General features: G+C 36.6%; 1 protein-coding gene across 4 annotated transcripts in view; it reads right to left on the minus strand.

The window, feature by feature from the left end:
• Positions 1 to 13747, minus strand: part of LOC125095563 (ATP-binding cassette sub-family C member 2-like) — a 100421-nt gene that overhangs the window by 34011 nt on the left and 52663 nt on the right. For all 4 annotated transcript variants that reach the window (XM_047722036.1, XM_047722034.1, XM_047722033.1 and 1 more), the window contains 3 exons: positions 8549 to 8624; positions 883 to 943; positions 211 to 430 (listed from right to left, as the gene is read on the minus strand). In XM_047722036.1, coding sequence (XP_047577992.1) covers positions 211 to 430; positions 883 to 943; positions 8549 to 8624 — 357 coding nt within the window. The remainder of the gene's footprint in view (positions 1 to 210; positions 431 to 882; positions 944 to 8548; positions 8625 to 13747) is intronic.

Below are 13747 nucleotides of genomic sequence, written 5' to 3' on the forward strand. Positions count from 1 at the left end.
GAATAAAGAGAGGACCATGTAGCAGACACACATAAGTTTTGGTTTACTTTCTCAAATATGATCAATTAAAAACATATGCATTTGAATTATCTGAAAATATTTGAAAATATGGTATAGGTTTTATTTGAAATAAAATTATGCCATATGCTTGCATTTAAATAAATTAGGTCAGAAAGAGAAAAAAAGAAGCCCCTGGACTTATTTTTTTACCTTGCATTAGTCCCAATAATCCATAGATGTTAAGTTTATTGCTTCTTATTTGATTCCATCCTGTGAACTCATTCATGTGTTTTGCTTCTTTTACCCAGGCACTAAGCCATAGGTTCTGTGCAACGCCCACCAAATTCTGCCCAAGGTAAGCAGCCACACTCAGCCACACCCAGAGCCAGCCAAAGGCTTGGAGGTACTTCAGAATGATTGAGAACTTCACCTAAAGGCAAAATTAATATAAAATTAGGTTGCTGTACTTAAAAGTCACACAAGGTAGATTTAAATCCTACATGACATTTAAGCTTTGTGATCGTGCTCAAGTTACGAACTCCTCTAACTCCCAGATAACTCATCTGTAAATTGGAATTTTACAGCAGTCACCTTATAAGTACATGTAAAGTGTCCAGCATAGTCCTGAGCACTTAAAAATAAAGGATGTTCAAATAACATTGGTAAATATCATTAGTAAACAAAATATAGATATCTAAGTAACATGTAATCCTAATTAAACACCACTATAATAAACCAACAGTTTCATTTAATGTAATTTCTTCAAACTATTTTATAGCAACCCTCCTCAAATGAAAAATATATGGTATTTATTGACAATGCATGTAATCTTTTATATTTGTGTGGTTAATAACAAATAATACTAGGAATTCTGGTGCTTACCCCACCAACAGGAATCTTTTCTTTTTTCACTGAGAACTGTTTTCCTTGATTCAGTGAGGACCTAATAAAGCAAGACAATGCACATTTTGTAGTTTTCAGAGCAACCACTTTTTTAAAAGGAATACATTATCAACCATTTTACTGCATATTCTTCTGCTCCAATAACATTGTTCCTTTAATCTTTTCAAATGGAGATTGTTTATTCTCCGATATCCCATATATTTTAAAGTCAGAACATATAGTCTGATTTTTTACTGCTTCTTCTAGATAATTATCCTTGAGTCAATTCCCTAGGTTATTTACGCTAATGCTACCCTATCAGATTATCATCAAGGGGCACCTGGCTAGCCCAGTCAGTAGGGCAGGCAACTCTTGATCTCAGAGTTGTGAGATTGAGCTCCAAAGTGGGCATGGAGCCTACTGAAAAGATAAATAAATAAATAAAATTTTGGGACACCTGGGTGGCTCAGTTGGTTGGACGACTGCCTTCGGCTCAGGTCATAATCCCAGAGTCCCGGGATCGAGTCCCACATCAGGCTCCCAGCTCCATGGGGAGTCTGCTTCTCCCTCTGACCTTCTCCTAGCTCATGCTCTCTCTCACTGTCTCTCTCTCAAATAAATAAATAAAATCTTTTAAAAATAAATAAATAAATAAATAAATAAAATTTTAAAACTTTTTTTTTTTTTTTTTTTTTTTTAAAAAAAGGAGGCTCCTAGGTAGCTCAGTTCATTGAGCATCTGACTCTTGATTTTGGTTCAATTCATGATCTCAGGGCCACGGAATCAAGCCCCACAGTGGGCTCTGTGCTCAGTGCAGAGTCTGCTTGTCCCTCTCCCTCTGTTCCTCCCCCAGCTCATGCACTCTTTCTTTCTCTCTCTAAAATAAACAAACGAACAAATAAATAAATAATAAGACTGGCATCGGGCTCATTGTCCCACTTTGTTCTGCCACCCTCCTGGGTAATGTCACAGTTTATACGGACAGCTTATTAAATTCAATGTCTTTTCAATCTCATGACCTTCCTACTTCTGGGTCCTTCATCTGCATTCTGCTTTGACCATCAACTGTCAGGACTTCAAGTCATGAATCTTAATACCAGGAGCTAACCCACCTCGGAAAACCCAGCTTTAAACGTTTCAATCTCTGGCCATAACCCCTTCTATTTCTTTCTTTTTTTTTTTTTTTTTAAAGATTTTATTTATTTATTTGACAGAGAGAGAGATCACAAGTAGGCAGAGGCAGACAGAGAGAGAGGGGGGGAAGCAGGCTCCCTGCTGAGCGAGAGCCTGATGTAGGGGCTCAATCTCAGGACCCTGAGATCATGAGCCCAAGGCAGAGGCTTAACCCACTGAGCCACCCAGGCACTCCACCCCTTCTAAGTTGTACATTCAATAACTCTGACTACATTTGGGTTTAGTTCCATCTAGATTTCCAGTTTCTAAATCCTTATTCTCCTCAGATGATTGATGATTCTGGTTTCCAGATATTCCTGATTTTAGCACTGACTATCCAATATTCCAGGAAAATCTCAGTCCCAGGCAAACCTATTACCTCTTTCTTTTGCCTTCATTATCCGGCCTGTACTCCATGATTATAGTATTATCCAAACTGCGGTAATATTCTGAACTCTCAGACTCTGCTTTCTTTCCATTAAACCTCCATGTTAGAACTCACATGTCGGTCTTCATCACACTCGCTTCAACAAAATCATGCAGTTCTGTGAATTGGTTCCACCATGAATTAGCGTCTTCCCTCTACCTGGGCTCTCAACAGTGCCTAGAAATTCTTGCATGAGTCTCAGAAGGGGCCCCATATTCTACTTGATGGAGAAAGTAAGGGCAGACAGGAAAGCCAGCCAACAAATCTCTACATTTATATGCATCTCTACGTAGCCTTTTCTAATTCTCTTCTATGGAAAACAAAGGAAATTCTTTCCTCATATCTAAGAATAACCATATGATCTGAATCCCATTCTGTCCCATTTCCTCAAAACACATTTATTAACTATAGTGTTTCCACACTGTCCTGTCAAGGAGTCACTTGATGGTACTTGCTAGAAATACAGATTACAGGATTTCCCCCACTAGAAACCTGCCTTTCAAACAAATGATCCAAGGGATTCTCATCTTAAGGCAAATCTAAGGAACCCTGAGTTGTTCCCAATTTTTTCTAACCTTCACCTTCTCCTCCCTACACCTACTCCTTCCCATCACCCCATAGAGAACAACATATTCTTCTCATCTTAAAGCTAATACCATCACCACAAAAATGATAACTACTCTCAATTCTGTGTCCCTACTCAGTTACTATCCTACTTCTTGCCTTCCTTTTATAGCCAAACATTTTTCTGCTAAACAACTTTGTCTCCTTCAACTTTCTGGCTGGAAGTGTTTCCTTCAATGGTGTCCTGATGAAATGAGTAAAACACTTATTGTTATATCCATGGGATACCTTAAAAAATATTTCACTTTAATTCTTCATGACATTTAAAAATCATTGACCACTCCCTTGTTAAAGGAATGTTCCCTTTAATTTCCCTACCACCGTGCATTTTTATTTTCTCACACCTCTCTGGCCTTCTGTTTCTCTTTAGGCTCCTTTTTCTGTCTTCTCCTTAATGTTTACATTTCCTCAGGCTCAGTTCTAATCGTGACAGTCGATCCTTGAACAACACAGGCTTGAACTGCGCAGGTCCACTTACAGGCAGATTGTTTTCAATAAATATACATATGGTACTATAAATGTATTTTCTTTCCTTTTTGATTTTCTTAATAAGATTCTCTTTTCTCTAGCTTACTTTACTGTAAGAATACGGTATATAATACATGTAACATATAAAATACGCGTTAATTGACTGTTGGCTATCAATAAGGCTTCGGGTCAACTACGGCTATTAGTAGCTAAGCTTTTGCAAAGTCAAAAGTTATACTCAGATTTCTGGCTACGTGGGGAATTGATGCCTTAAACCTTCACACTGTTCGAGCGCCAACTCTATTTCCTTTATATGCTCCACACTTTTCTGAGTAATCTCATTCACTCAGTTTCAGTGACCTCCTTCTTCGTGGGTGACTCTCAAATTGATTGTTCTAGTCCATACCTCTCCCTTGAGTTCCAGAACTATACAGCAAAATGCTTACCTCATTGCTTTGCTGTTTATCTCTATACCACCCTAAATTGAACCAGATATTTCCCTACCTCCTTTAAAGCTTTCTCCGGCTTTGTAAAGGGCCACAAACACTTCCTCTGTCTCAATCTTGGCACCTTTCTAACCAATCACCAGGTATGTGTCAATTCTTCTAGAACTGTATTATTGGAAAAACATTTGGAAAATACCTAACAGGATGAAGAAAAGTAATGCCAAAGGAGGAGGAAGAAAAAGATGATTGAGAGTACTGCCGCAGTCTTTTCTCCACATGTGTGTAGTATCATAATATACATGTTCTAAACCATTCTTTAACTTTTAAACAATTTTGTATATGGTCTTTGTAACCCAGCATGCAATGAACCTAAAATATTATTCTATAACTGCATTATATTTTTCATTTTACTATATTAAGATTCATTTAACAAACTCAGTAGTTATACTGACTGTAGATTTTCCCCACTTTTTTGTTATAAATGTCATTCTTTTTACACACCTCTCTCATCGTCCCTTGAAGGGAGCATGTGGTATGCTAAGTTTTAACTCATTTGATATACCTAGATCAAAGTGACCTCTGGAAATACTGAACTGAGTTTAATTTCCTCCATTTCTACATGTTTTCCATTTTATTTACCAGAATAAGAAAGGCTTTATTTGATCACTCCAGTGGCTCTTCCCTTTCTATCTCTGCCACTAGTGTCAAGAAACATTCTGTGGGAGGTTGCAATACATGGCCTTTGTAGAATCAGCTTCACCATCAGGAAAAGATACACTATTTAACAGACACTTTCATTGGAACAGCTCCTGGTATATGATTTGGGTTAATTACTGTCATCATCCTTCAAGCCCTTGGCATGGCTTCTGTTTGGATAAGCAAATTCAGCATTGGTATCAAGCCAAAAAATTAATTCTTAATGTAGTTGGATATAAAATGCTATGAAACCCAACTGTTAAAAGGGAATTAAAGCATCCTAATTAGACACAACTAACAAAGACAAAGAATTTATTGGACACTATATACAGGAGGGCATTGCTTTTGCAAACTATAAAGTTATTGATTCTTTTTCCACAAAAATCCTGCATTTGGTTCCGGAAACTTTGTAGTGAATAACAGGTTCCATCTGAATTTTAAAAGAGCAAATTATTTTATGCTAGTAGAGAAGTTTTAAAAATGAGTCTTGTGTTGTCCTTCAGAAACCCTCAGGAAAGTTGGCACAATACCCGTCTGCATATTTTTGTATAAAAGATATAAAATTAACATACTGAAACCATTATCCCTGAACTGAGCAAGCAGTTGCAAAGTACGGAATATGTATGGGAGGATTAAAATGATTAAAAGAGTCTGACATGAAAGACAGAAGGGGGCAGTCTAGATACTGAAATCACAATCCTGATTCACTTTATTCAAGGAAGATATTAATAAAAATTTTTGAAAATAACTAATGTGTACCATGTAAATTTAAACCAGGAAGTGAGAAGTAAAATGTAGAAACAGTTCATATTATTTTAGTCCCTATTATAGAACTGAACGAACGTGTCATAAAGTAATTCTAAGTCTTAAATTTCAGACATTTATTTAGTCCAACTGCCTTGTCACCCTTCTCCTGATAGGCAGTTAGCAACTTTCCCCATGAAATACCTAACTCTCCTATGAAGAAGACTCACTGCATTCTATCTCTCAGTACATCCCATTGTAGAGCATCTCTAACATCCCATTGTAGAGAGTCTCTAACTGCTGTAAAGTTCCTGCCTGTGTGTTTCTTCTAGTCCCTTGTCTATCTTAATGCTGCACGAGGTGGAAACTGGACAATTCCAAAAAATAGAAAGTTAGGTTAAAAATTCAGGAAAGTTTTCTAGATGTAATATTATCTTACCAAACAGTGAAGCAGATAAAAAAATGAAAGCTAGAATGAGAAGTAGCACAGAAAATAATAAACCAGGAAATACACAGGAAGTAGCCAAACATGCACATATTTTGGAAAAAATAGGTCTCTGGTCTCTCAAACACAAGATAAAAAATGATTTAAATACTCTGATGACAAAAAAAAATAATCTGATGACAAATAAGAAAAGATGAGCATGGGGGAATTCATGGACCTCCGATCAACATTTTTATCGCAGTTATTGAAGAGTAAGCTTGAAGCTTGTTGTGCTGACAAGAATGTAACATATTAGAATGGAGGCGATCTCCCCAGTGTACTCCTCGTTGGAGAAGTACGTTTCAGAATGCTGGCTTCAGTCTGAGCCTCCACAACTTGAGAAATGTTTAGAAATCAATTCTGTAAATAAATTCTTATAGGGATTGGGATTCTTGTTTCAAGAAGAAACTTCCCAAAATTGATTCACAAAAACTTCAAGGGGTTCAATTTAGGTATTATGACTGACAATGATTTTATAAATAAGGACAACTGATTTATTATAGAGAGAAGGGTATGATTAAGTTAACAACAATACTTACTGATTTTTAAGTTTTAAGATTTTTAACAACTTACATATTGACGGCATGGTGAAACTATACACAAGTGAAAATTCTCCTAATGATCAGAGATATGTAGATTTTATAGCACATGAATTTCAAAGTCTGTTTCAATGCTTCTAGATTCACTTCTCTGGGGAATCCTTAAAAACTGACACTCATTTAAATGAAAGGCATTGTCATAATGGTCAAAAAAATAAAGTAGAATAAATAATGGATCAAAAGACCCTTGAGTGTTCTTTCAGAATTCAGTTACTTATTCATCCATTCAACAATTATTTATTGAACATCAGCTTATATGTTATAATAACATATAACTCATATATTCAGTGTTTAGTTGAAATTTGTTATTTAGGTAGCAATAAAAGCAATGAACAAACAGATAAAAATTTAGACTGTTATAAAGCTTAAAACCAGAAGTAAAAGGTAAAATAAAAGGAAATAATTTTTGCAGTATACTGAAAATTAGTAAGAATTATAGGGGAAAAAATTAAGCCTGGAAGGAGGTGGGAAGTATTGTGATAAAGTGGAGTGGCTAAAACAAGGAATTTTGGAACACTGAAAAGAAATAAAATAAAATAAAATGAAAAAAGAGTAAAATAAATAATAATAAATAAATATTAAATTTATAAATAAACAAATATTAAATAAATAATAAATAAATAAAATAATAATAAAAAACTAAAAAACAAAACAAAAAACCAGAGTGGCTAAACCCAAAGTCTTCATTGATAAGGTAATATCTGAGCAAAGACCTGCAAAAGGTGGGTGAGCAAGTCATATGGGTCTCTGGTAGAATGATTTAGTTGATTTGTTGACTCGGCTGAAGCTGATGTAGAGGCAAAACTCAAACCAGCAGCATCCCCATCATCCACACATCCTTAGGAATATCCACTCTTTTCAAAATAAATAAATAAATTCAAGGTCCATTTTTTTAATTCAAGGTCCAATCTACAAAATTCTGAGCCAATGGATCTCTAAGTGCTTGCTTCTTTATAATCCACCCCAATTCTCCATTTTAGCAATTCTGGTGAGTGGCTGCTCCTTGTAATTCTGGCACCGACTTCTTCTTTTTTTTTTTTTTTTTTAAAGATTTTGTTTATTTGACAGAGAGAGATCACAAGTAGACAGGCAGGCAGAGAAAGAGAGAGAGAGAGAGGGAAGCAGGCTCCCCGCTGAGCAGAGAGCCCGATGCGGGACTCGATCCCAGGACCCTGAGATCATGACCTGAGCTGAAGGCAGCAATTTAACCCACTGAGCCACCCAGGCGCCCCTGGCACCGACTTCTTAAACAGTTTATTCCTACTATTTCTTTTTTTTTTCTTTCAGTCTCCTATTTGCAACGACTGGAGGGAATATTGAGGCAAGTAATGGATTATGGTAATTTGTTTTAATTACCGTTCATTTTAATCACTTTTGAAAAAAAGAAGTATAATATAACAAAATACAATCGGGGGTCCATGTTTTATGATTTTTATTTCTCTCACTTTCTTCCGTCCTCCTTTCACTTCCTCCCTCCCTCCTTCCCTTCATACCTTCTCCCCCACTTCCTCCTTCACTTCCTCCCTTCCTCACATCTTTCCTTCCTTTCTCTTGCTTCATTTAACAGATTCTTCGATTCCTACACCTAGTCCCTATTTCTAGGTCATATATCCTGGCCTGATAACTATACCAGTCCATTGCAGAATTCTCATGTCTAAAGCTTATTTTCACATTCACATCAGCAGTGGGTACAAATGTTATAAAGTGGGGATAGTGCCCGCGCACGTACACACACACACACACACACAAAATTCTGCTGCTAGAATTTGTCTAGAAGTTAATGAGAGTCTAATGAGCATGTATTTCCCAAACTAAATCACATCCATCTCTCTTAAAACCTTAGGGGCATCCATCTAACTGAGAGTTTAAAATTTGGAGACCACTAAGTACATTTTGTAGCCATTGTAATGTGTAGATCCTTTATAAAGGGAGCATTTTAAATGCTAAAAGGATTGTAATTAATTATTTGTAATCCCATTGAGCCTCGTATTATCCTAATACTCACCTATCATTTTGCTCCAAGATTTGGTCTTTCAGTATAGTTCTGGAGTTGATTACACTGACTCGCTTTAAAGCATGAGCTGGAGAGGAAGACGGTGAGTGCTTTATATATACATATAGGCAAACAATGCATAAAATGATTAAATCAGTTGGGGAAGTTTTGGGGTTCTGGATCCACAGGTATAAAGGGGAGCCCTCTCATTTTTCCCATTATTTTCCCTTCACCTGAAGTATCTTCTAACATCTTCTAAAACTAAGATTTCATAATGAAAATGCCTACAGAAATTCTTTTTTTGGACATTAGAGAGGAATGCTAACTTGTTTTGGACTTCCACAGAGGGGCTAGGTATTTGCCCAAGAGGAAGATGACTCTAGTCTTTAAAAGAAATATGCAATTTAATGAAGCCTTATAGACAATTGTGATTATTATGAAGATTACTACTGAAACACAATGGTAAATTCCCCAAATCTCTGTCATGTTCTTTCTAATGTCACTAATACTAATAACAGATTCCTATGTGGAAGATACTATAATTTATTATTATTCTAGAGATAAAAAGACTAAGGCACAGAGAAGTTAAGCAGGTCACCCAAACCAAGGTCTCACATCTAGAACTACAAGACTGAGGTTCAAGTTACTGCTTGTGAATTTGATGGGAAACATCTCAGAGCTTGGCTGAGTTTTGACTTTTTTTTTTTTTTTTTTTTTTTTACAGTAGAATACTTAAACTCCTTGAATTTCAGACTTCTCATTTTTAAAACAAAGGAACTGTTCTTGGGAATCTCTACAATCTCATATATGAATTGTTTTTTCTTATTTCTAGAAAACATGGTATTCCATGTCTCACAGAATGAAAAGTTGATCTGGAACTATTTCAGCCTCTCCTGCCTAAGGCATGTTTTCATTTCTATCGTTTGTAATAATAATTTTAAAATGTATATATTTACAATTTATCGAGTGCTTTCACAGACATTACATAATTTGAGTACCAAATGAGCTTATAAAATAAAGTGTTGAGCTTCTCCATATTTTGCAATGGAAAAATAAAACACAGGATAAGTGACTTGCCTGAAACCAACAGTCATTAAAGAGACAGAGTGAAAGGAAGAGAGACAAAGACAGAGCAAACAAGAGTGAGCTAAGACACACACTCCTTCCTGTCTCTTTACGCCAAGTTAATGTACTTGTTCTACATGTTTAATACAAAGTTTAAGAGTTTGGCTGGCCTCTGGCATGAAATAGAGGTAGTATGGGATTAAAGTCTGCCACTTACAATCTGTCTTAACTTGTATAAGATATCTGATCTCTGTAAAATCATGACCATGTGGCCTCAGGTGGTTTCCGGGAGGATTAAGCAAAGGCAAAAGTTGTGAATATATTGACTTACTATCCATGACGTCCTGGCTATCACCGGGATTATTAGTGTGGGTAAGAAGTAGCCTACACTAAAACTATTAATATGTAAATTTATCATCAGGCCTCATATCTTTTTTCATTGACCTTTCTTCTCATCTCTGATTGATTCTCTAATATAATATTCCCTTAAGTTGAGATTTGTAGACTTTTCCAAGCTGGATGGAGTCTTTGAGACCTGATGTATCCAAACCCGAATTATACTATAAAAACTACTTTTTTCTAAGTTATCTGTTATTAACCCTAATATTGAAGGTGAGGAAGACAGGAAAAGAAGTAAAAGTGGTTAAGTCATAAGCAGTTTTGAGGGCAAGGGAATGATAGAAATGTGCTTTGTGCAATTCCACATCAGCCACCAGGAGAAAAAAAGACTTAGTTCAAGTCCCATTTTTCATAAATGGGAAGAACCAGAGGTGTTAAGTCATCCTATGAAGACTCACTTAGTTATTCAGAATCAGAACTAGAGCCTGGGGCAACGTAAACTTGGCCCAGAGTTTTTTCCCACAAGATTGTGCTTCCTGGTGCTCCACCTTGGTGTCACCTAAGTTAACACGAATTTTAAAATGGAAGGATTGTGTAACTTTTATAAATATTCTTGAACAGACACAAGATCAAAGAAGATAAAATAGATAAATGATAGATCACAGGGTGTTTTAGAAGTGGGGATCATACCTCTCAAATTCCACTCCCTGTCCAGGGAACCCTTTTCTTCTAAATCCCAACAAAAATGCTCTCAGATATAATTTGAGTTTTCCCTACTACATACACAAATAAGAAAAAGAAATGCTGCATAGAAACAGGCCTGTGCCTCCCATAGGTGGGTAACAGGGCAAGAATATAAATGAAGGCCCCACATACCATAGTCCTAATTATTTAACAGTAACAGATGGAACCAGCCAACTTATCATTAATAAGTTCTATGGCTTATCCTGATCAATACAGCTTCCCAACCATCTGAATGCTAAGGTTTATGTAAGAGTGTTTGGAACCCCAAGAGCTCCTTGGAAACATGACAGTCCTAGGTGAGGTGGTCCCGGTTAAGGCCCCTGCCCCCTTCTCTCCCACCCTGACCCCATCCCGCACTATGTCTATGGACACCTCAGCCAATGTGTCCCAGCTTTGTTCACCCTAACCCACCCCTCCCAGAAAGAAAAAATTCCTCAGGTCAAAGAGCGGAAAATGCCAGTAGATTAGCCAGGCTTTGGGAAGATAGGATTGAGGAGCAAGTTTATGTCATTTGGACAGAGAATTCTGGAATCTCAAATACCTGGAATGCTCAAAAAGTAGACGTTTGGAAGGGGACCCTGATAGGCACAAATCCCTGGGCTCCTGACTACAAAGCCAGCTAAGAAAGGCCAGAACAGGGACTCTCTGAAGCACACACTATAGTACTGAGTCATGCTGATCCAGGTCTAAGGGCAGCATCGTAAGAACTTGATCCTGGGGGCGTGTGGGTAGCTCAGTCAGTGAAGTGTCTGACTCTTGATCTCAGCTCATGTCAGATCTCAGGGTTGCGAGATGGAGAGCCCTGTGTGGGACTCTGGGCTCCAGGCTCTGGGCTCAGTGCAGACTCAACGTGTCCCTCCCTCTCTCTGCTCCTCCTCCTCCCCTGCCCGGCTTGTGTTCATGAACACTCTCTCATTCATAAGTAAATAAATAAGTAAATTGTTAAAAAAAAAGAAAAAAGAACTTGACACTGGATGTTATCTGGTTTGAAGCTATTGTTTAGTGAGGAGCTTTATATCATGAAAATCTCCTTCTGCCTTGCTCTGTGTGGCCCCTAAGGGATCACACTATACATGGCTGACCTTTTACAAATACCTATCTAACATCTAGTATCGACATGTGTAATTTTATGGTTGCTTTTAAAAGACCTTTACATTATTTTTTATTCAGGATCCAAAAAAATCAAAATCCCAGAAATCTTTTTTTTCAAAAATATATTTTTAGTATAAAAATTATCTCTACTCATCACCTTCCTGAATTTTAACAGAGAAGACACAATAGTGAAGTCATTAGGGAAAAAACAGTTCAATTTGCATTTTCTAACTCAGGCAAATTTCTGATAGAGGGAGTAACATCTATTAATGTCAGCCCAACATCAAGAATAATACTGCTTTCCATTTGTTACCATGGAGGACTTATGTATGTAAGAAGGTATACAGAAATAAAAGAGAATGCATGATACTTGTTTTCAAAACTGGGGTTTTAAACAAGAGCAAGTTCCACAACTTTCAAAAGACACACTGTTTATATTTTATGGTAAATTAAATATTGAATATAAAACTTATGCATTGCCTGTTTTTCGAGCTACATTCTCCAAAGTAATGCAACTTGTATTTCATGTGACCTTTAAAATAAATGGCTACATGAAAAAGACACTGGCTCATAGCATTCCAAATCATCCCATTAACTCCTGAGCAGACATACTTCCGGCAGATTCACTTGTTCAACAGCTACTGGGAACCGGTAATGTGCCTAGCATGAGATTACCTAAGTGCTGAGAATACAGTAAAATGACAGACCACATTTTCATCCTAAGAGATGCTCACAGTCCTCTCTTTCCTATACATACTGTAAACACAAATTATTACTTAGTCTGGCCAAGAACGCAAGAGATCATTTCCAAAATTGCTAGCCATTAAGAGAAGAGAAGGTGTTTCTTTTATTAAGAATGACCATAGCCATCTAATGATGCATCAGAAATCTCTGAATGCATCTACAAACAGAATATTTGAATTTGAGAAAGGAATAAAGACAAGAAATATAAAAAACAGTAGTATATAACTAAAGTGGATTAGTTTATGTTCAAAAAAGAAACATATCAACAAAAGTGCTTTGTTTTTTTGATTCCATGATATTCAAATAATGAACTGTACTGATTCCATTATAAAATGGTTTCATATTTTCAATGACTGATCTCGTTATAAACTGGTTTCATATTTTCACGACTTTTCTAACTATGTACAGTGTAAAGTGATCAGTGGATATGAGTTCATATAGGAAATACTGAGATAAAGCTCTATATTTCTTCTGTTACCCTGAAATTATGAAGTAGTTAATTGATTTTATAGTCATTTCTCAATGGTAATCTGGGAAGTTATAGGACAAGGATTCTAGAGATCTATCTGAGAAAGCATCTGTATTTGGAAAAAATGATGATGCATATAACACTTCCTTTCATTTCATTTCACTTCATTTCATTTTTACAGAGAGAGACAGCGAGAGAGCACAAACAGGGGGAGCAGCAGAGGGGAGAGAGAAGCAGACTCCCTGCTAAGCAGGGAGCCTGATGCAATGCAGGGCTCGATCCCAGGACTCTGGGATCATGACCTGAGCCAAAGGCAGACGCTTAACCGACTGAGCCACCCAGGTCCCGCTACGCTTTCAAAGATGGGAAATAACTGACCTTTAGAATATTAAGCTAATACTTGACTTTAAACATCCCTGTGTCTTAATTAGGTAAGGATCAAACTATTTACATAAACATTTATAATCTTAATTTAGAATGGTAGGAGTAGGAGTATAGTAGCAAAAATTAGTAAGTAAACTCAACTGTTATCTCATAGAAGTTAGACAAGTATCATTCCCCTTCGTCTTTCCTCAGATTCCTTTTCTGTTTGTTCATTTCTCCTCCTTGGCATGCAACAATGTTTAAAATATTTATTACTTACTTGACATGGATTTATGCTCCCTGGTCTTAATTTTAAAGAAAGTAGAATGTTTAGACCCATTATATTCTAGACCCGCTGTAGAGCTTATAAATCATCTAAACTCTCATTTCATAGA

Source organism: Lutra lutra, chromosome 1 (genome assembly GCF_902655055.1).
Source record: "Lutra lutra chromosome 1, mLutLut1.2, whole genome shotgun sequence".
Taxonomy (NCBI): Eukaryota; Metazoa; Chordata; class Mammalia; order Carnivora; family Mustelidae; genus Lutra; species Lutra lutra.